We start from the raw sequence: 21993 nt of genomic DNA on the forward strand, positions 1-21993 counted from the left end.
GAGGTGGCCAGAGGTCAAAGGAGGACATTCCCCCATGAAAGAAATGGGGTTGCGCTTTGGGACTGCTGGAGCCCTTGCTCGGAGCAGCGCGTCCTGTTCAGGGCTCTTTAGTCTATGAGAGGTGTGGTGTCCTTGGAAGGTGATGGCTCTGAAAATGCACGGGGGTCCAGAGGCCGTGACCTGTGAGAAAGGCTGAGGGAGTTTGTCTTCTTTGGCTGGAGTATTGTAGGTTTGCCAGTAGTTTCAGATGCCTTTCCAAAAATGCACAAAATCTGTGGCAAGGTGAAGAGATGTTTGGGGTGTGCAGAGACTTGCAAGGGGATGATCCCTCTGGCCTGGTGGAGAAATGGTGGGATTGTTGCTTGGAGCAGATCGTGGGATTTGAAAGTTTTAGGCCTTTGGGGGACAGAGAATTTGGAGGTGAGCGGTTGTTTGTCACCTTGTGCGTCAGTGATCTCCAGGCAGGCTGCCGAAGGCACACAAGGCAAATGCTGGGAGCCCTCGCGGAAAATCCCTGTAGATCCCCAGGCCAGTGTAGGAGAGGGTCGAGTTTGAGACCGTCGTGGCAACCTGAATGTGCACAAGTCCATGGAACCTGAAGAGGCTGATGCGTGAGCCGTGAGGGAACTGTCAGATGGAGCTGCTGGGCCACAGTGCCTGGTTTTTGAAATCTGGTGTCCGTCAGTTGAAGTTCCCAGTAAGTGGTAGAAGGGAGGTATAAGCCTCCCTTTGTATAAGGGGAAAAGCAGAAGAGTGTGGGAACTACAGAGCAGTCCGGCTGAGCGCAGTGTCAGGCAAGAAGATGAGGCTGTTGTGCTTGGTCACCAGACTCAGCTAAGGCCTAGGGAAAACCAAGAGGTGGTCGGTAATGGGGAGCATGGCATTCCAATTGCGTAGTCACCATTCCTGGTGATTTTTTGTGATGTTCTATGGCTACGGCTACAGAGCAGTGGTGGATAGGGGCAGAGCAAGTGAGCTTGTGTGCCTGGGCTTGAGCAAAGTGCTGGGCCGTGTCCTGCATCCTTGTCTGTGAGTCAGAGAGGCATGGATTGGATGGATGGAGCACGTTGTGGATAAAGCAGATGAGGTGCAGCGGTGCTCCCCAGCCTTTGCGTGTTTTTCTTTTTGGGACTCTGTGGTGGTGGCCAACCGCTGGCAGTGTTTTTCCAAGAGTTTGCTACAGCATCTTGCTTGGTCAGGTGCCATTGAGAAGAGTGGGCAGAGGCGGTTTGGAGGAAGGCTTGGGGTAGGTGTGGAGTGAGGATGGCTTTGGCTGGCCCAGAGACTGGTTGCTGTGCTAGAGAGATGAGAGGCAATGGCAAGTGTTTTGTTGTAGGTCTTTATTTTCAGCGGCATAAATAAGTGAATAAGTAGAAAAATAAATACATGTATCAATAAATAAAGAAACAAATAAATAAATCAGTCTAGAAATAAGTGGAGAAAGTCCTTTGCCCGTATCACTGGGAGAGGCTGAATCAATGGGAGAGAGAGTGGTTGGGGGCTGCGGGTGGCGTGCGGTTGTTGCAGCCCTGTCTCTGGTCCCAGGTGAGAGGAGGCGTGGGGTTGGAGGTGGGTTTGGGTGGTAGGTGTGGGTTGGAGTGTGGGTGTCTGCGCTAGCGGCGCCTGGCACGTGTGAGGTTGTGGAGGTGCCGTAAAGAGGCACGAGCTTCGAGGCGGAGGTGGTCCCAGGCGCTGTGGCTGTGGGTGTGGAGGGAGGGGTGGGTGTCCCTGAAGTACTTGTTGATGGCGAGCCGCGGGCTGCGTGGTCCTTTGGAGAGCAGGGCGTTGTCGGGGAGGCGTTGCTCCAGGTGGTGGATGTGGTGCTGCAGTTTGTTGAGGAGGAGGTTGCGAGCGTGGCTGGGCCAGTGCTGGCGGGTGCTGTTGGAGCTGAGGGTGTGGAAGAGGCGCTGGAGGATGCGCAGGGCGGTGGCGGCGGCTTGGTGCGGGCCGAGGTTGGGGTGGAGGAGGGTGTCGGGGAAGAAGGGCGGCTCTTGGAGGCGGCAGGGCTGTGTGTGGCTGGGAGGCATGTCCTGGAGGAGGCGGAGTGCGTCGCCGGGGAAGGTGTCGTCGTGTGTCCAGAGGCGTTGGCAGGCGAGGAGGAGGAGTAGGTGCGGCGTGCGGCAGCCGTGGCTGTGTGGCTGTGTGGCTGTGGGCACAGCCACGCTGGGTCTGCGGGTGCTGTCGGGTGGTGCTGGGCAGGAGGAGCCCGGTGAGGCTCGGTGGTGCTGCTGGTGGCTGTGGCTGGGGCGCTGCCGGCTTTGTACGGCGGCAGCTTTCCCTTCATCGCTTTCTGATTGCCGGGAGTTTCCGGCCGTGCTTTCCAGTCTGTGCTGGTGGCTGTGGTGGTCTTGGGCAGTGTTTTCTTGGGTTGACTGTGGCTGGCGATGGTGTTGTTAATTCTCTTTTTGCCTTTAGAGGTTGCCTCTTGCCTGTTGGTTGTGGTGTAGTGGAACCCTACGTTAGTGCCACATCATGTATTTGCAATGATGTTGTGTGTTTCTTGTGGTTTTCCTTTCTCTCTGGGGTCGTCTCTCGTTCATCATATGTTCCGCTGAATTTCTTTTATTGCCCTTTACAGGACACTGCATCAATTGTAGTATCGTATCTTGGGCTTCTCCCTTTTTTCTAAAGCTATGTCTGATGTTGAACAGACTTTTTCGTTTTGGAGAGTGCTGAAGTCAAATCTCGCTGAACTCTTCTAAAGTTTAATATTTTGAAGATTTTTCAAGTAGTGTTTCCTTACTGATTTTTGCACGCTTGTCAGTATGTGTCAGCTTGGTTCCTAGTGTTGAAAAAGGAAGTAGTGGTACTTGTAAGTATCTAGTAAGTAACTCGTAAATTTCTGTTAAGTTGCTGAGCTGATTGAGCTGTTGCAGCTTTTAATGCATTTGGGTCAATCATTTTTTCCCGTAAATTCTAGTTGCAGACCTTTACTGCCGGGGTATTCAGCACAAGCCTTCTATTAGTGTGCCTGGAGATTCGTCCCTTGAGTGGGGACACACCTCTAGGTTATTGCTTGAGGTAAAACAAAAGTAATTGGATTAATTACCTTTTTCTGTAGTTTGTTATTAATCTGGCTTTCAAAGGATTGGGGTAGTGGAGCACTGTACAAGTAGTTACCACTGTCTGTAATGGATCATAGATAATTCTGATCAAAATTATTTGAGTATTGTCATGATTAATTTTAATTATTTGTTTTTCCCATATTTCCCATATATTTCCTCGATAGACGTGTAAACAAATATTTCTCTCATCTTGCAGGACAAATTTGTATAAAAGGTCAATTACACATATATAATTCTTTTGAGATGAACCATTTACCTACTGTGGGCCTAGGATTGTATTAAGCTGCCTCCAGACTTCTCTAAGAAGGAGTTTAGCAAGCAAGGAGGCATTTTGTGAACCTCAGTGGGAAGCCTTCCCTGATAAATGTTGTCGGAAGCTTCCATTCTGCCTGGGACACTTCCCAAGTCTTTTTGTAGTTCCCATTAGATTTTTCTGGTTTTTTTACCTACACTATGCTTGTTTTCTTTGTGTTTATATGAATAAATTCTCTCTTTTAAGCCTTTGATAGAGTTGTATTAAATAAACTGATGGTTTATTTCTCAGGAACCTCAGGAGCTCGTTAAGTCAGAGAGCTGAAGAGGTGGCTCTGGGTCTGAGCACCTAGGCACTGAATGTTGATGCAGCTTCTGCAGTGTCTTGCTTCCCTTTTGCAGTTTGATTTTCATTGTGATGGAGTTGAAGAAGTCTCCTCTAAGCTGTTGCTTTTGAACAATAAAGGGTTTTTTAAAGTTAATTTTCATTGTCTGTTTTGCCCTGGATATCCCAAGTGCAGTGTGACGCTGAGAGGAGGTGGTATCAGAAGAGCCTGCTCATGGCCTTGTCCAGTGATGCTTTCAGCTATGTGCCCAGGAATGGGTATCTCTCAACCTCTCCAATCCCTATTCTGGTGTTGTATCACCAGAATACAAAAAATTACACAAATGCATTTCTTCTTTTGTGTTTGAATTTCCTGTATTCCAGCTTGTGTCATTACCACCGCTCCTGTTTTTGTCTGAGAGTGATTTAGTTCCTTCAGCTGCCTCAGAAAAGACAGAACCAACGAGGTCCTCATTCCTGACATTGCAGGATACTTCTGGATAGGAGCATTAGGGGGACAGTGGTACAGTGTGGAAGTTTCATCTTGAGGGGTCCTGCTGTGTACCTGAATATATAAGAGAGCTGGTGGAAAAGCTCACCAAGCCACTGCCCGTAATTTACAATCAGTCCTGGCTGACAAAGGAGGCCCCAGGAACCCGGAGTGTGGCCAGTGTTACGCTTATCTTCAGGAAGGGTCAGAAGTGGAATCCAGGGAGCTACGGGCCTGTCAGCCTGACCTGGGTGCTTGGGGAAGCTCATGGAGATCATCTTGAGTGCCCATCACATGGCACCTCCAGGAGATCCAGGGGATCATGCCCAGCCAGCATGGGTTTGTCAAAGGCGTAACCGCCTGACCCAATCTCCTTCTGTAACACAGTGCCCCTCTTAGTGGACGAGGGAAAGTCCAGAAACGTTGACTTCCTGCACTTTGGAATAAAGTCTTTAACACTGTGTCCCACAGAACTCTCCTGGAGACACCAGCTGCTTGTGGCTTTGACGCTCTGTTCTTGAGTTAAAAACTGGCTGCTGGCCTGGCCCAGAGAGTGCTGGTGAATGGAATTCCTTGCAGCAGGCAGCTGGTCCCTAGTGGTGTCCCCCAGGACTCTGTACTGAGGGCTCTGTACTGTACTGTTTTTTACCTTTGTTGATGATCTGAGCTCTTGAGGGAATCCAAGAGCTCCTTTAGTCAGTTTGAGGACAACACCAAGCTGGGCGTGAGTGCTGATCTGCTGGAGGGCAGGAAGGCTCTGCGGAAGGATCTGCACTGTCTTCTGGATCCACGGGCCAGGGCCAGTTGTGTGAGGTTCAACAAGGCCAAGTGCTGGGTCCTGCCCTTGGGTCACAGGAACCGCCTGCAGCTCCAGGCTGGGACAGCGTGTCTGGCAAACTGCTGGATGGGAGAGGACCTGGGGGTGCAGGTTTTCAAGAGCTGGACACGAGCTGGAGTGTGCCCAGGTGGCCAAGAAGGCCAATGGCACCGGGCTTGTGTCAGCAATGGTGTGGCCAGCAGGAGCCGGGCAGTGGCCAGCAGGAGCAGGGCAGTGGCCATCCCCCTGTGCTGGGGGCACTGGTGAGGCCACAGCTGGAATCTTGTGTTCAGCTTTGTTTCCTCACAGCAGGAAGGACACTGAGGTGCTGGATCATGTCCAGAGAAGGAAATGGAGCTGGGGAAGGGTCTGTAGAGCGAGTCATATGGGGAGCAGCTGAGGGAACTGGGTGAGTTTAGTGTGGGGAAAAGGAGGTTCAGGAGAACCGGATCACTCTGTACGATGATCTAGAAGAAAGTTATAACCATATGGGAATTGTTTTTTTCTCCCAGCAGCTAGCAATAGGAAAAAAAAATGGCCTCAAGATGTCCCAGTGGAGGTTCAAGTTGGATATTAGGGAAAATTTCTTCACTGAAGGAGTGGTCAAGCATCGGAGCAGGCTCCCTGGGGAAGTGGTGGAGTCACCACCGCTGAAAGTGTTCAAAAATGGAGTAAATGTGGCGCTTCATTATATGGCTTAATGGTATTTGGTCAAAGGCTGGGCTTGATGATCTTGGTGGTCTTTTCCAACCTTAGTGATTCTATGAATCTCGATTTGGTCCTGTTGTTTTTTCACTCAGCTAAATGGGAAGCAATCAGTTGCGTTTGCACGGAGCAGTATCCTTGAAGCGACGCAGTGCTGGAGGTTGTTTGAGCCCAGGAAAACAATCTCTTTGTGGCATGCAGGAGAAGGCTGGAGCTGCTGACCTGGGGAGGTGCTTCTGGATTGATAGTTGGAGGGCGAAGGAGCAGCCGGTGCTGGTGATGTGTGGGCAGTTCCCTTCACGAGGAATGCTGTGCTGGTTGGTTTGGACCATATCGAGTTGGGGGTGTTTGGATGATGGATCTCTTTGCTTGCTAATGATGTGTTGGGGTGAATTGTCCAAATCTCTGCAGTCCTTTATGGGTCCCCTCCTTGCTTCTTTGAGGTGCACCTTGTCTGTGCCACCCTGTTTCTTCTAAGGCAGTGCTGTGGCATTGCAGAATGGTTATCTTTGGTGGGATGATGGTTTGGAGGTGGCTTTCAAGGCTTTGCATTATTGGAGGGTCTGGAAGGCAGAGCGAGGTGGTGGAAGAGAAGGAGGTATGCAGGGCAGGCATCATGCCATTTGGGGCAAATGGGTGCCCCAGTGGTCTGGCAGCTGTAAGAGGTGCCTGGGGGCTGCAGGACCACCATTCCCTGGGAGCGTGCTATCCATAGCCTTTGATCCAGGCAGGATGCATTGGCAAGATGGGCTGCAGGACAGAGACTCATCCCCTCACAGCCTGAGGGGACCATGTCTTTGCATGTCAGGTCTAAGCGTGGAGCACAGTGAGCACAGCTTAGCTTTTTCATTCTTTTTGGTTTTTACAAAAAGTCTTTATTTCTAACAAAAGAATAAATAAATAAATAAATAAATAAATGGCCAGCCAAAGAAATAAATAATCGACTAAGTTAATTAATGAGTTAAATAAGTAAGCAAACAGAGTTCTGTGATAAATAGTGATTGGCATTCCCACAGTAGTTCCCCAGTGTCCATGATCCCCTTGCCGTTCATCAGGTGAGGTTGCAGTCCGGATGAACGCGGTAATTCCACAGGTAACAATACCTTCTGTATCCCCAGTGTCTCGTAGGTGTCCATGAATGTGTAGCACAGAAATTTCCTCTTCCTTCCTCTCCAGTGCCTGTGGTTTGGGTGTGGGCTGTGCCACATACTGGCCCCAGTGCCAGCACGCTCATAGGCCTTTCCCCATCAGCTCATCGGTTGGAAGACGTGTGACTGGTACCAAGTGATCCCAGCCTGGGCTCCTGCTGTCACCACTCAATCCATGGCTACTGGTGCTGGCTGGCGATGGGTGTTTGTTCTCTGTGGGTTTAGTGGGGTCCAGAGCAGCTTGGTGCTTCATGCGCCGTATGAGTTTGTCCACGTGTTGTAAGCAGACACGAGCTTCGAGGCGGACGTGGTCCCAGGCGCAGGCGCTGTGGCTGTGTGCCTGGAGAAAGGCGTGGATTTTCCCGAAGTACTTGTTGATGGTGAGCCGCGGGTCGCTTGGTCCTTTGAAGAGCAGGGGGTCGTTGGGGAGGCATTGATTGAGGTGGTGGATGTGGTGCTGCAGTTTGTTGAGGAGGAGGTTGCGAGCGTGGCTGGGCCAGTGCTGGCGGTTGCTGTTGGAGCTGAGGGTGTGGAAGAGGCGCTGGAGGATGCGCAGGGCGGTGGCGGCGGCTTGGTGCGGGCCGAGGTTGGGGTGGAGGAGGGTGTCGGGGAAGAAGGGCGGCTCTTGGAGGCGGCAGGGCTGTGTGTGGCTGGGAGGCATGTCCTGGAGGAGGCGGAGTGCGTCGCCGGGGAAGGTGTCGTCGTGTGTCCAGAGGCGTTGGCAGGCGAGGCTGGTGGCCAGAGCGGCGAGGAGGAGCAGGAGCGGCGGTGCGGCGTGCAGCAGCCGTGGCTGCGTGGCTGTGGGCACAGCCATGCTGGGTCTGCGGGTGCTGTCGGGTGGTGCTGGGCAGGAGGAGCCCGGTGAGGCTCGGTGGTGCTGCTGCTGCTGGTGGCTGTGGCTGGGGCGCTGCCGGCTTTGTACGGCGGCAGCTTTCCCTTCATCGCTTTCTGATTGCCGGGAGTTTCCGGCCGTGCTTTCCAGTCTGTGCTGGTGGCTGCGGTGGTCTTGGGCAGTGTTTTGTTGGGGTGGCCGTGGTTGAGGATTGTGGTGGCAGCGGTGTGCTGGGGCAGAGTGTCAGTCATGGCTGGAAGGGGTTGTGAAAGCTCTGGGCCAGAGGCGCTGGGGGGTCAGGTGCGTTGGGGAGGGTGTTGGGCGATCCTTTCACTTGCCGAGCCAGCTGCAAGGTCTGTGCTGTTGAGCTGAGTCTCTGTTTGTGCCCAAGCATCGTTTCCACTTGCAAAGCCCTGGTTTTGGTTGTGGTCACTTTTCCTTTCACTTTGAGGCTTGCCTTTAATTTCATCTTAGCCACTGTTTTCCTTTTGTGGTTGCAAGGGATGTGCGGTGATGTCAGTGGGTGAGGGCCGGCGTTTCCCCTCCTGCGGTTAACGCCCAGAGGCACTGGCAGGGTTCAAGGGGCTGTCTGTGCATGTGGGTCTTGGAGGCCTGAGTGTGTCCTTGCAAGGAGGCACTGCACCTGCTGTGTTTGGGAGGAGCGAGCCACAAGGCAGGCAAGAAAGGCTGAGTGAAGAAGTCGCGGAAAGGGAAAGCTTTTGCTGTTACTGTCGCGCTTGGTGCCATGGCTGTGGCCCCGGAGCATCGGTCTGCTTTTGAGATCCATGCCTCAGTGGCTGAGGTGGCCAGAGGTCAAAGGAGGACATTCCCCCATGAAAGAAATGGGGTTGCGCTTTGGGACTGCTGGAGCCCTTGCTCGGAGCAGCGCGTCCTGTTCAGGGCTCTTTAGTCTATGAGAGGTGTGGTGTCCTTGGAAGGTGATGGCTCTGAAAATGCACGGGGGTCCAGAGGCCGTGACCTGTGAGAAAGGCTGAGGGAGTTTGTCTTCTTTGGCTGGAGTATTGTAGGTTTGCCAGTAGTTTCAGATGCCTTTCCAAAAATGCACAAAATCTGTGGCAAGGTGAAGAGATGTTTGGGGTGTGCAGAGACTTGCAAGGGGATGATCCCTCTGGCCTGGTGGAGAAATGGTGGGATTGTTGCTTGGAGCAGATCGTGGGATTTGAAAGTTTTAGGCCTTTGGGGGACAGAGAATTTGGAGGTGAGCGGTTGTTTGTCACCTTGTGCGTCAGTGATCTCCAGGCAGGCTGCCGAAGGCACACAAGGCAAATGCTGGGAGCCCTCGCGGAAAATCCCTGTAGATCCCCAGGCCAGTGTAGGAGAGGGTCGAGTTTGAGACCGTCGTGGCAACCTGAATGTGCACAAGTCCATGGAACCTGAAGAGGCTGATGCGTGAGCCGTGAGGGAACTGTCAGATGGAGCTGCTGGGCCACAGTGCCTGGTTTTTGAAATCTGGTGTCCGTCAGTTGAAGTTCCCAGTAAGTGGTAGAAGGGAGGTATAAGCCTCCCTTTGTATAAGGGGAAAAGCAGAAGAGTGTGGGAACTACAGAGCAGTCCGGCTGAGCGCAGTGTCAGGCAAGAAGATGAGGCTGTTGTGCTTGGTCACCAGATTCAGCTAAGGCCTAGGGAAAACCAAGAGGTGGTCGGTAATGGGGAGCATGGCATTCCAATTGCGTAGTCACCATTCCTGGTGATTTTTTGTGATGTTCTATGGCTACGGCTACAGAGCAGTGGTGGATAGGGGCAGAGCAAGTGAGCTTGTGTGCCTGGGCTTGAGCAAAGTGCTGGGCCGTGTCCTGCATCCTTGTCTGTGAGTCAGAGAGGCATGGATTGGATGGATGGAGCACGTTGTGGATAAAGCAGATGAGGTGCAGCGGTGCTCCCCAGCCTTTGCGTGTTTTTCTTTTTGGGACTCTGTGGTGGTGGCCAACCGCTGGCAGTGTTTTTCCAAGAGTTTGCTACAGCATCTTGCTTGGTCAGGTGCCATTGAGAAGAGTGGGCAGAGGCGGTTTGGAGGAAGGCTTGGGGTAGGTGTGGAGTGAGGATGGCTTTGGCTGGCCCAGAGACTGGTTGCTGTGCTAGAGAGATGAGAGGGAATGGCAAGTGTTTTGTTGTAGGTCTTTATTTTCAGCGGCATAAATAAGTGAATAAGTAGAAAAATAAATACATGTATCAATAAATAAAGAAACAAATAAATAAATCAGTCTAGAAATAAGTGGAGAAAGTCCTTTGCCCGTATCACTGGGAGAGGCTGAATCAATGGGAGAGAGAGTGGTTGGGGGCTGCGGGTGGCGTGCGGTTGTTGCAGCCCTGTCTCTGGTCCCAGGTGAGAGGAGGCGTGGGGTTGGAGGTGGGTTTGGGTGGTAGGTGTGGGTTGGAGTGTGGGTGTCTGCGCTAGCGGCGCCTGGCACGTGTGAGGTTGTGGAGGTGCCGTAAAGAGGCACGAGCTTCGAGGCGGAGGTGGTCCCAGGCGCTGTGGCTGTGGGTGTGGAGGGAGGGGTGGGTGTCCCTGAAGTACTTGTTGATGGCGAGCCGCGGGCTGCGTGGTCCTTTGGAGAGCAGGGCGTTGTCGGGGAGGCGTTGCTCCAGGTGGTGGATGTGGTGCTGCAGTTTGTTGAGGAGGAGGTTGCGAGCGTGGCTGGGCCAGTGCTGGCGGGTGCTGTTGGAGCTGAGGGTGTGGAAGAGGCGCTGGAGGATGCGCAGGGCGGTGGCGGCGGCTTGGTGCGGGCCGAGGTTGGGGTGGAGGAGGGTGTCGGGGAAGAAGGGCGGCTCTTGGAGGCGGCAGGGCTGTGTGTGGCTGGGAGGCATGTCCTGGAGGAGGCGGAGTGCGTCGCCGGGGAAGGTGTCGTCGTGTGTCCAGAGGCGTTGGCAGGCGAGGAGGAGGAGTAGGAGCGGCGTGCGGCAGCCGTGGCTGTGTGGCTGTGGGCACAGCCACGCTGGGTCTGCGGGTGCTGTCGGGTGGTGCTGGGCAGGAGGAGCCCGGTGAGGCTCGGTGGTGCTGCTGGTGGCTGTGGCTGGGGCGCTGCCGGCTTTGTACGGCGGCAGCTTTCCCTTCATCGCTTTCTGATTGCCGGGAGTTTCCGGCCGTGCTTTCCAGTCTGTGCTGGTGGCTGTGGTGGTCTTGGGCAGTGTTTTCTTGGGTTGACTGTGGCTGGCGATGGTGTTGTTAATTCTCTTTTTGCCTTTAGAGGTTGCCTCTTGCCTGTTGGTTGTGGTGTAGTGGAACCCTACGTTAGTGCCACATCATGTATTTGCAATGATGTTGTGTGTTTCTTGTGGTTTTCCTTTCTCTCTGGGGTCGTCTCTCGTTCATCATATGTTCCGCTGAATTTCTTTTATTGCCCTTTACAGGACACTGCATCAATTGTAGTATCGTATCTTGGGCTTCTCCCTTTTTTCTAAAGCTATGTCTGATGTTGAACAGACTTTTTCGTTTTGGAGAGTGCTGAAGTCAAATCTCGCTGAACTCTTCTAAAGTTTAATATTTTGAAGATTTTTCAAGTAGTGTTTCCTTACTGATTTTTGCACGCTTGTCAGTATGTGTCAGCTTGGTTCCTAGTGTTGAAAAAGGAAGTAGTGGTACTTGTAAGTATCTAGTAAGTAACTCGTAAATTTCTGTTAAGTTGCTGAGCTGATTGAGCTGTTGCAGCTTTTAATGCATTTGGGTCAATCATTTTTTCCCGTAAATTCTAGTTGCAGACCTTTACTGCCGGGGTATTCAGCACAAGCCTTCTATTAGTGTGCCTGGAGATTCGTCCCTTGAGTGGGGACACACCTCTAGGTTATTGCTTGAGGTAAAACAAAAGTAATTGGATTAATTACCTTTTTCTGTAGTTTGTTATTAATCTGGCTTTCAAAGGATTGGGGTAGTGGAGCACTGTACAAGTAGTTACCACTGTCTGTAATGGATCATAGATAATTCTGATCAAAATTATTTGAGTATTGTCATGATTAATTTTAATTATTTGTTTTTCCCATATTTCCCATATATTTCCTCGATAGACGTGTAAACAAATATTTCTCTCATCTTGCAGGACAAATTTGTATAAAAGGTCAATTACACATATATAATTCTTTTGAGATGAACCATTTACCTACTGTGGGCCTAGGATTGTATTAAGCTGCCTCCAGACTTCTCTAAGAAGGAGTTTAGCAAGCAAGGAGGCATTTTGTGAACCTCAGTGGGAAGCCTTCCCTGATAAATGTTGTCGGAAGCTTCCATTCTGCCTGGGACACTTCCCAAGTCTTTTTGTAGTTCCCATTAGATTTTTCTGGTTTTTTTACCTACACTATGCTTGTTTTCTTTGTGTTTATATGAATAAATTCTCTCTTTTAAGCCTTTGATAGAGTTGTATTAAATAAACTGATGGTTTATTTCTCAGGAACCTCAGGAGCTCGTTAAGTCAGAGAGCTGAAGAGGTGGCTCTGGGTCTGAGCACCTAGGCACTGAATGTTGATGCAGCTTCTGCAGTGTCTTGCTTCCCTTTTGCAGTTTGATTTTCATTGTGATGGAGTTGAAGAAGTCTCCTCTAAGCTGTTGCTTTTGAACAATAAAGGGTTTTTTAAAGTTAATTTTCATTGTCTGTTTTGCCCTGGATATCCCAAGTGCAGTGTGACGCTGAGAGGAGGTGGTATCAGAAGAGCCTGCTCATGGCCTTGTCCAGTGATGCTTTCAGCTATGTGCCCAGGAATGGGTATCTCTCAACCTCTCCAATCCCTATTCTGGTGTTGTATCACCAGAATACAAAAAATTACACAAATGCATTTCTTCTTTTGTGTTTGAATTCCCTGTATTCCAGCTTGTGTCATTACCACCGCTCCTGTTTTTGTCTGAGAGTGATTTAGTTCCTTCAGCTGCCTCAGAAAAGACAGAACCAACGAGGTCCTCATTCCTGACATTGCAGGATACTTCTGGATAGGAGCATTAGGGGGACAGTGGTACAGTGTGGAAGTTTCGTCTTGAGGGGTCCTGCTGTGTACCTGAATATATAAGAGAGCTGGTGGAAAAGCTCACCAAGCCACTGCCCGTAATTTACAATCAGTCCTGGCTGACAAAGGAGGCCCCAGGAACCCGGAGTGTGGCCAGTGTTACGCTTATCTTCAGGAAGGGTCAGAAGTGGAATCCAGGGAGCTACGGGCCTGTCAGCCTGACCTTGGTGCTTGGGGAAGCTCATGGAGATGATCTTGAGTGCCCATCACATGGCACCTCCAGGAGATCCAGGGGATCATGCCCAGCCAGCATGGGTTTGTCAAAGGCGTAACCGCCCGACCCAATCTCCTTCTGTAACACAGTGCCCCTCTTAGTGGACGAGGGAAAGTCCAGAAACGTTGACTTCCTGCACTTTGGAATAAAGTCTTTAACACTGTGTCCCACAGAACTCTCCTGGAGACACCAGCTGCTTGTGGCTTTGACGCTCTGTTCTTGAGTTAAAAACTGGCTGCTGGCCTGGCCCAGAGAGTGCTGGTGAATGGAATTCCTTGCAGCAGGCAGCTGGTCCCTAATGGTGTCCCCCAGGACTCCGTACTGAGGGCTCTGTACTGTACTGTTTTTTACCTTTGGTGATGATCTGAGCTCTTGAGGGAATCCAAGAGCTCCTTTAGTCAGTTTGAGGACAACATCAAGCTGGGCGTGAGTGCTGTTCTGCTGGAGGGCAGGAAAGCTCTGCGGAAGGATCTGCACTGTCTTCTGGATCCACGGGCCAGGGCCAGTTGTGTGAGGTTCAACAAGGCCAAGTGCTGGGTCCTGCCCTTGGGTCACAGGAACCGCCTGCAGCTCCAGGCTGGGACAGCGTGTCTGGCAAACTGCTGGATGGGAGAGGACCTGGGGGTGCAGGTTTTCAAGGGCTGGACACGAGCTGGAGTGTGCCCAGGTGGCCAAGAAGGCCAATGGCACCGGGCTTGTGTCAGCAATGGTGTGGCCAGCAGGAGCCGGGCAGTGGCCAGCAGGAGCAGGGCAGTGGCCATCCCCCTGTGCTGGGGGCACTGGTGAGGCCACAGCTGGAATCTTGTGTTCAGCTTTGTTTCCTCACAGCAGGAAGGACACTGAGGTGCTGGATCATGTCCAGAGAAGGAAATGGAGCTGGGGAAGGGTCTGTAGAGCGAGTCATATGGGGAGCAGCTGAGGGAACTGGGTGAGTTTAGTGTGGGGAAAAGGAGGTTTGGGAGAACCGGATCACTCTGTACGATGATCTAGAAGAAAGTTATAACCATATGGGAATTGTTTTTTTCTCCCAGCAGCTAGCAATAGGAAAAAAAAGTGGCCTCAAGATGTCCCAGTGGAGGTTCAAGTTGGATATTAGGGAAAATTTCTTCACTGAAGGAGTGGTCAAGCATCGGAGCAGGCTCCCTGGGGAAGTGGTGGAGTCACCACCGCTGAAAGTGTTCAAAAATGGAGTAAATGTGGCGCTTCATTATATGGCTTAATGGTATTTGGTCAAAGGCTGGGCTTGATGATCTTGGAGGTCTTTTCCAACCTTAGTGATTCTATGAATCTCGATTTGGTCCTGTTGTTTTTTCACTCAGCTAAATGGGAAGCAATCAGTTGCGTTTGCACGGAGCAGTATCCTTGAAGCGACGCAGTGCTGGAGGTTGTTTGAGCCCAGGAAAACAATCTCTTTGTGGCATGCAGGAGAAGGCTGGAGCTGCTGACCTGGGGAGGTGCTTCTGGATTGATAGTTGGAGGGCGAAGGAGCAGCCGGTGCTGGTGATGTGTGGGCAGTTCCCTTCACGAGGAATGCTGTGCTGGTTGGTTTGGACCATATCGAGTTGGGGGTGTTTGGATGATGGATCTCTTTGCTTGCTAATGATGTGTTGGGGTGAATTGTCCAAATCTCTGCAGTCCTTTATGGGTCCCCTCCTTGCTTCTTTGAGGTGCACCTTGTCTATGCCACCCTGTTTCTTCTAAGGCAGTGCTGTGGCATTGCAGAATGGTTATCTTTGGTGGGATGATGGTTTGGAGGTGGCTTTCAAGGCTTTGCATTATTGGAGGGTCTGGAAGGCAGAGCAAGGTGGTGGAAGAGAAGGAGGTATGCAGGGCAGGCATCATGCCATTTGGGGCAAATGGGTGCCCCAGTGGTCTGGCAGCTGTAAGAGGTGCCTGGGGGCTGCAGGACCACCATTCCCTGGGAGCGTGCTATCCATAGCCTTTGATCCAGGCAGGATGCATTGGCAAGATGGGCTGCAGGACAGAGACTCATCCCCTCACAGCCTGAGGGGACCATGTCTTTGCATGTCAGGTCTAAGCGTGGAGCACAGTGAGCACAGCTTAGCTTTTTCATTCTTTTTGGTTTTTACAAAAAGTCTTTATTTCTAACAAAAGAATAAATAAATAAATAAATAAATAAATGGCCAGCCAAAGAAAGAAATAATCGACTAAGTTAATTAATGAGTTAAATAAGTAAGCAAACAGAGTTCTGTGATAAATAGTGATTGGCATTCCCACAGTAGTTCCCCAGTGTCCATGATCCCCTTGCCGTTCATCAGGTGAGGTTGCAGTCCGGATGAACGCGGTAATTCCACAGGTAACAATACCTTCTGTATCCCCAGTGTCTCGTAGGTGTCCATGAATGTGTAGCACAGAAATTTCCTCTTCCTTCCTCTCCAGTGCCTGTGGTTTGGGTGTGGGCTGTGCCACATACTGGCCCCAGTGCCAGCACGCTCATAGGCCTTTCCCCATCAGCTCATCGGTTGGAAGACGTGTGACTGGTACCAAGTGATCCCAGCCTGGGCTCCTGCTGTCACCACTCAATCCATGGCTACTGGTGCTGGCTGGCGATGGGTGTTTGTTCTCTGTGGGTTTAGTGGGGTCCAGAGCAGCTTGGTGCTTCATGCGCCGTATGAGTTTGTCCACGTGTTGTAAGCAGACACGAGCTTCGAGGCGGACGTGGTCCCAGGCGCAGGCGCTGTGGCTGTGTGCCTGGAGAAAGGCGTGGATTTTCCCGAAGTACTTGTTGATGGTGAGCCGCGGGTCGCTTGGTCCTTTGAAGAGCAGGGGGTCGTTGGGGAGGCATTGATTGAGGTGGTGGATGTGGTGCTGCAGTTTGTTGAGGAGGAGGTTGCGAGCGTGGCTGGGCCAGTGCTGGCGGGTGCTGTTGGAGCTGAGGGTGTGGAAGAGGCGCTGGAGGATGCGCAGGGCGGTGGCGGCGGCTTGGTGCGGGCCGAGGTTGGGGTGGAGGAGGGTGTCGGGGAAGAAGGGCGGCTCTTGGAGGCGGCAGGGCTGTGTGTGGCTGGGAGGCATGTCCTGGAGGAGGCGGAGTGCGTCGCCGGGGAAGGTGTCGTCGTGTGTCCAGAGGCGTTGGCAGGCGAGGCTGGTGGCCAGAGCGGCGAGGAGGAGCAGGAGCGGCGGTGCGGCGTGCAGCAGCCGTGGCTGCGTGGCTGTGGGCACAGCCATGCTGGGTCTGCGGGTGCTGTCGGGTGGTGCTGGGCAGGAGGAGCCCGGTGAGGCTCGGTGGTGCTGCTGCTGCTGGTGGCTGTGGCTGGGGCGCTGCCGGCTTTGTACGGCGGCAGCTTTCCCTTCATCGCTTTCTGATTGCCGGGAGTTTCCGGCCGTGCTTTCCAGTCTGTGCTGGTGGCTGCGGTGGTCTTGGGCAGTGTTTTGTTGGGGTGGCCGTGGTTGAGGATTGTGGTGGCAGCGGTGTGCTGGGGCAGAGTGTCAGTCATGGCTGGAAGGGGTTGTGAAAGCTCTGGGCCAGAGGCGCTGGGGGGTCAGGTGCGTTGGGGAGGGTGTTGGGCGATCCTTTCACTTGCCGAGCCAGCTGCAAGGTCTGTGCTGTTGAGCTGAGTCTCTGTTTGTGCCCAAGCATCGTTTCCACTTGCAAAGCCCTGGTTTTGGTTGTGGTCACTTTTCCTTTCACTTTGAGGCTTGCCTTTAATTTCATCTTAGCCACTGTTTTCCTTTTGTGGTTGCAAGGGATGTGCGGTGATGTCAGTGGGTGAGGGCCGGCGTTTCCCCTCCTGCGGTTAACGCCCAGAGGCACTGGCAGGGTTCAAGGGGCTGTCTGTGCATGTGGGTCTTGGAGGCCTGAGTGTGTCCTTGCAAGGAGGCACTGCACCTGCTGTGTTTGGGAGGAGCGAGCCACAAGGCAGGCAAGAAAGGCTGAGTGAAGAAGTCGCGGAAAGGGAAAGCTTTTGCTGTTACTGTCGCGCTTGGTGCCATGGCTGTGGCCCCGGAGCATCGGTCTGCTTTTGAGATCCATGCCTCAGTGGCTGAGGTGGCCAGAGGTCAAAGGAGGACATTCCCCCATGAAAGAAATGGGGTTGCGCTTTGGGACTGCTGGAGCCCTTGCTCGGAGCAGCGCGTCCTGTTCAGGGCTCTTTAGTCTATGAGAGGTGTGGTGTCCTTGGAAGGTGATGGCTCTGAAAATGCACGGGGGTCCAGAGGCCGTGACCTGTGAGAAAGGCTGAGGGAGTTTGTCTTCTTTGGCTGGAGTATTGTAGGTTTGCCAGTAGTTTCAGATGCCTTTCCAAAAATGCACAAAATCTGTGGCAAGGTGAAGAGATGTTTGGGGTGTGCAGAGACTTGCAAGGGGATGATCCCTCTGGCCTGGTGGAGAAATGGTGGGATTGTTGCTTGGAGCAGATCGTGGGATTTGAAAGTTTTAGGCCTTTGGGGGACAGAGAATTTGGAGGTGAGCGGTTGTTTGTCACCTTGTGCGTCAGTGATCTCCAGGCAGGCTGCCGAAGGCACACAAGGCAAATGCTGGGAGTCCTCGCGGAAAATCCCTGTAGATCCCCAGGCCAGTGTAGGAGAGGGTCGAGTTTGAGACCGTCGTGGCAACCTGAATGTGCACAAGTCCATGGAACCTGAAGAGGCTGATGCGTGAGCCGTGAGGGAACTGTCAGATGGAGCTGCTGGGCCACAGTGCCTGGTTTTTGAAATCTGGTGTCCGTCAGTTGAAGTTCCCAGTAAGTGGTAGAAGGGAGGTATAAGCCTCCCTTTGTATAAGGGGAAAAGCAGAAGAGTGTGGGAACTACAGAGCAGTCCGGCTGAGCGCAGTGTCAGGCAAGAAGATGAGGCTGTTGTGCTTGGTCACCAGACTCAGCTAAGGCCTAGGGAAAACCAAGAGGTGGTCGGTAATGGGGAGCATGGCATTCCAATTGCGTAGTCACCATTCCTGGTGATTTTTTGTGATGTTCTATGGCTACGGCTACAGAGCAGTGGTGGATAGGGGCAGAGCAAGTGAGCTTGTGTGCCTGGGCTTGAGCAAAGTGCTGGGCCGTGTCCTGCATCCTTGTCTGTGAGTCAGAGAGGCATGGATTGGATGGATGGAGCACGTTGTGGATAAAGCAGATGAGGTGCAGCGGTGCTCCCCAGCCTTTGCGTGTTTTTCTTTTTGGGACTCTGTGGTGGTGGCCAACCGCTGGCAGTGTTTTTCCAAGAGTTTGCTACAGCATCTTGCTTGGTCAGGTGCCATTGAGAAGAGTGGGCAGAGGCGGTTTGGAGGAAGGCTTGGGGTAGGTGTGGAGTGAGGATGGCTTTGGCTGGCCCAGAGACTGGTTGCTGTGCTAGAGAGATGAGAGGCAATGGCAAGTGTTTTGTTGTAGGTCTTTATTTTCAGCGGCATAAATAAGTGAATAAGTAGAAAAATAAATACATGTATCAATAAATAAAGAAACAAATAAATAAATCAGTCTAGAAATAAGTGGAGAAAGTCCTTTGCCCGTATCACTGGGAGAGGCTGAATCAATGGGAGAGAGAGTGGTTGGGGGCTGCGGGTGGCGTGCGGTTGTTGCAGCCCTGTCTCTGGTCCCAGGTGAGAGGAGGCGTGGGGTTGGAGGTGGGTTTGGGTGGTAGGTGTGGGTTGGAGTGTGGGTGTCTGCGCTAGCGGCGCCTGGCACGTGTGAGGTTGTGGAGGTGCCGTAAAGAGGCACGAGCTTCGAGGCGGAGGTGGTCCCAGGCGCTGTGGCTGTGGGTGTGGAGGGAGGGGTGGGTGTCCCTGAAGTACTTGTTGATGGCGAGCCGCGGGCTGCGTGGTCCTTTGGAGAGCAGGGCGTTGTCGGGGAGGCGTTGCTCCAGGTGGTGGATGTGGTGCTGCAGTTTGTTGAGGAGGAGGTTGCGAGCGTGGCTGGGCCAGTGCTGGCGGGTGCTGTTGGAGCTGAGGGTGTGGAAGAGGCGCTGGAGGATGCGCAGGGCGGTGGCGGCGGCTTGGTGCGGGCCGAGGTTGGGGTGGAGGAGGGTGTCGGGGAAGAAGGGCGGCTCTTGGAGGCGGCAGGGCTGTGTGTGGCTGGGAGGCATGTCCTGGAGGAGGCGGAGTGCGTCGCCGGGGAAGGTGTCGTCGTGTGTCCAGAGGCGTTGGCAGGCGAGGAGGAGGAGTAGGTGCGGCGTGCGGCAGCCGTGGCTGTGTGGCTGTGTGGCTGTGGGCACAGCCACGCTGGGTCTGCGGGTGCTGTCGGGTGGTGCTGGGCAGGAGGAGCCCGGTGAGGCTCGGTGGTGCTGCTGGTGGCTGTGGCTGGGGCGCTGCCGGCTTTGTACGGCGGCAGCTTTCCCTTCATCGCTTTCTGATTGCCGGGAGTTTCCGGCCGTGCTTTCCAGTCTGTGCTGGTGGCTGTGGTGGTCTTGGGCAGTGTTTTCTTGGGTTGACTGTGGCTGGCGATGGTGTTGTTAATTCTCTTTTTGCCTTTAGAGGTTGCCTCTTGCCTGTTGGTTGTGGTGTAGTGGAACCCTACGTTAGTGCCACATCATGTATTTGCAATGATGTTGTGTGTTTCTTGTGGTTTTCCTTTCTCTCTGGGGTCGTCTCTCGTTCATCATATGTTCCGCTGAATTTCTTTTATTGCCCTTTACAGGACACTGCATCAATTGTAGTATCGTATCTTGGGCTTCTCCCTTTTTTCTAAAGCTATGTCTGATGTTGAACAGACTTTTTCGTTTTGGAGAGTGCTGAAGTCAAATCTCGCTGAACTCTTCTAAAGTTTAATATTTTGAAGATTTTTCAAGTAGTGTTTCCTTACTGATTTTTGCACGCTTGTCAGTATGTGTCAGCTTGGTTCCTAGTGTTGAAAAAGGAAGTAGTGGTACTTGTAAGTATCTAGTAAGTAACTCGTAAATTTCTGTTAAGTTGCTGAGCTGATTGAGCTGTTGCAGCTTTTAATGCATTTGGGTCAATCATTTTTTCCCGTAAATTCTAGTTGCAGACCTTTACTGCCGGGGTATTCAGCACAAGCCTTCTATTAGTGTGCCTGGAGATTCGTCCCTTGAGTGGGGACACACCTCTAGGTTATTGCTTGAGGTAAAACAAAAGTAATTGGATTAATTACCTTTTTCTGTAGTTTGTTATTAATCTGGCTTTCAAAGGATTGGGGTAGTGGAGCACTGTACAAGTAGTTACCACTGTCTGTAATGGATCATAGATAATTCTGATCAAAATTATTTGAGTATTGTCATGATTAATTTTAATTATTTGTTTTTCCCATATTTCCCATATATTTCCTCGATAGACGTGTAAACAAATATTTCTCTCATCTTGCAGGACAAATTTGTATAAAAGGTCAATTACACATATATAATTCTTTTGAGATGAACCATTTACCTACTGTGGGCCTAGGATTGTATTAAGCTGCCTCCAGACTTCTCTAAGAAGGAGTTTAGCAAGCAAGGAGGCATTTTGTGAACCTCAGTGGGAAGCCTTCCCTGATAAATGTTGTCGGAAGCTTCCATTCTGCCTGGGACACTTCCCAAGTCTTTTTGTAGTTCCCATTAGATTTTTCTGGTTTTTTTACCTACACTATGCTTGTTTTCTTTGTGTTTATATGAATAAATTCTCTCTTTTAAGCCTTTGATAGAGTTGTATTAAATAAACTGATGGTTTATTTCTCAGGAACCTCAGGAGCTCGTTAAGTCAGAGAGCTGAAGAGGTGGCTCTGGGTCTGAGCACCTAGGCACTGAATGTTGATGCAGCTTCTGCAGTGTCTTGCTTCCCTTTTGCAGTTTGATTTTCATTGTGATGGAGTTGAAGAAGTCTCCTCTAAGCTGTTGCTTTTGAACAATAAAGGGTTTTTTAAAGTTAATTTTCATTGTCTGTTTTGCCCTGGATATCCCAAGTGCAGTGTGACGCTGAGAGGAGGTGGTATCAGAAGAGCCTGCTCATGGCCTTGTCCAGTGATGCTTTCAGCTATGTGCCCAGGAATGGGTATCTCTCAACCTCTCCAATCCCTATTCTGGTGTTGTATCACCAGAATACAAAAAATTACACAAATGCATTTCTTCTTTTGTGTTTGAATTTCCTGTATTCCAGCTTGTGTCATTACCACCGCTCCTGTTTTTGTCTGAGAGTGATTTAGTTCCTTCAGCTGCCTCAGAAAAGACAGAACCAACGAGGTCCTCATTCCTGACATTGCAGGATACTTCTGGATAGGAGCATTAGGGGGACAGTGGTACAGTGTGGAAGTTTCATCTTGAGGGGTCCTGCTGTGTACCTGAATATATAAGAGAGCTGGTGGAAAAGCTCACCAAGCCACTGCCCGTAATTTACAATCAGTCCTGGCTGACAAAGGAGGCCCCAGGAACCCGGAGTGTGGCCAGTGTTACGCTTATCTTCAGGAAGGGTCAGAAGTGGAATCCAGGGAGCTACGGGCCTGTCAGCCTGACCTGGGTGCTTGGGGAAGCTCATGGAGATCATCTTGAGTGCCCATCACATGGCACCTCCAGGAGATCCAGGGGATCATGCCCAGCCAGCATGGGTTTGTCAAAGGCGTAACCGCCCGACCCAATCTCCTTCTGTAACACAGTGCCCCTCTTAGTGGACGAGGGAAAGTCCAGAAACGTTGACTTCCTGCACTTTGGAATAAAGTCTTTAACACTGTGTCCCACAGAAGTCTCCTGGAGACACCAGCTGCTTGTGGCTTTGACGCTCTGTTCTTGAGTTAAAAACTGGCTGCTGGCCTGGCCCAGAGAGTGCTGGTGAATGGAATTCCTTGCAGCAGGCAGCTGGTCCCTAGTGGTGTCCCCCAGGACTCTGTACTGAGGGCTCTGTACTGTACTGTTTTTTACCTTTGTTGATGATCTGAGCTCTTGAGGGAATCCAAGAGCTCCTTTAGTCAGTTTGAGGACAACACCAAGCTGGGCGTGAGTGCTGATCTGCTGGAGGGCAGGAAGGCTCTGCGGAAGGATCTGCACTGTCTTCTGGATCCACGGGCCAGGGCCAGTTGTGTGAGGTTCAACAAGGCCAAGTGCTGGGTCCTGCCCTTGGGTCACAGGAACCGCCTGCAGCTCCAGGCTGGGACAGCGTGTCTGGCAAACTGCTGGATGGGAGAGGACCTGGGGGTGCAGGTTTTCAAGAGCTGGACACAAGCTGGAGTGTGCCCAGGTGGCCAAGAAGGCCAATGGCACCGGGCTTGTGTCAGC

The 21993-nt window shown here is 51.9% G+C and overlaps 6 protein-coding genes across 31 annotated transcripts in view; 1 reads left to right on the plus strand and 5 right to left on the minus strand.

Moving 5' to 3' along the window:
* The window catches only part of UBAP2 (ubiquitin associated protein 2), a 252161-nt gene that overhangs the window by 147420 nt on the left and 82748 nt on the right, over positions 1-21993 (plus strand). The window lies entirely within an intron of this gene.
* Positions 1609-4410, minus strand: LOC144248215 (interferon-like). Its single transcript, XM_077790157.1, has 3 exons — positions 4242-4410; positions 4040-4138; positions 1609-2290 (listed from the first exon to the last, which is right to left on the minus strand). The coding sequence occupies exons 1-3, from the start codon at positions 4408-4410 to the stop codon at positions 1614-1616; spliced, it is 945 nt and encodes a 314-aa protein (XP_077646283.1). The 3' UTR covers positions 1609-1613.
* On the minus strand, positions 6704-7616 carry LOC144248288 (interferon-like). Its single transcript, XM_077790331.1, has one exon. It carries the CDS (start codon positions 7614-7616, stop codon positions 6885-6887), a length of 732 nt encoding a protein of 243 aa, XP_077646457.1. The 3' UTR covers positions 6704-6884.
* LOC144248216 (interferon-like) lies at positions 10042-10709 on the minus strand. Its single transcript, XM_077790158.1, has one exon. It carries the CDS (start codon positions 10707-10709, stop codon positions 10047-10049), a length of 663 nt encoding a protein of 220 aa, XP_077646284.1. The 3' UTR covers positions 10042-10046.
* LOC144248289 (interferon-like) lies at positions 15129-16041 on the minus strand. Its single transcript, XM_077790332.1, has one exon. It carries the CDS (start codon positions 16039-16041, stop codon positions 15310-15312), a length of 732 nt encoding a protein of 243 aa, XP_077646458.1. The 3' UTR covers positions 15129-15309.
* Positions 18467-21268, minus strand: LOC144248217 (interferon-like). The gene is made up of 3 exons (XM_077790159.1): positions 21100-21268; positions 20898-20996; positions 18467-19148 (listed from the first exon to the last, which is right to left on the minus strand). Exons 1-3 carry the CDS (start codon positions 21266-21268, stop codon positions 18472-18474), a joined length of 945 nt encoding a protein of 314 aa, XP_077646285.1. The 3' UTR covers positions 18467-18471.

Source organism: Lonchura striata, chromosome Z (genome assembly GCF_046129695.1).
Source record: "Lonchura striata isolate bLonStr1 chromosome Z, bLonStr1.mat, whole genome shotgun sequence".
Classification (NCBI taxonomy): Eukaryota; Metazoa; Chordata; class Aves; order Passeriformes; family Estrildidae; genus Lonchura; species Lonchura striata.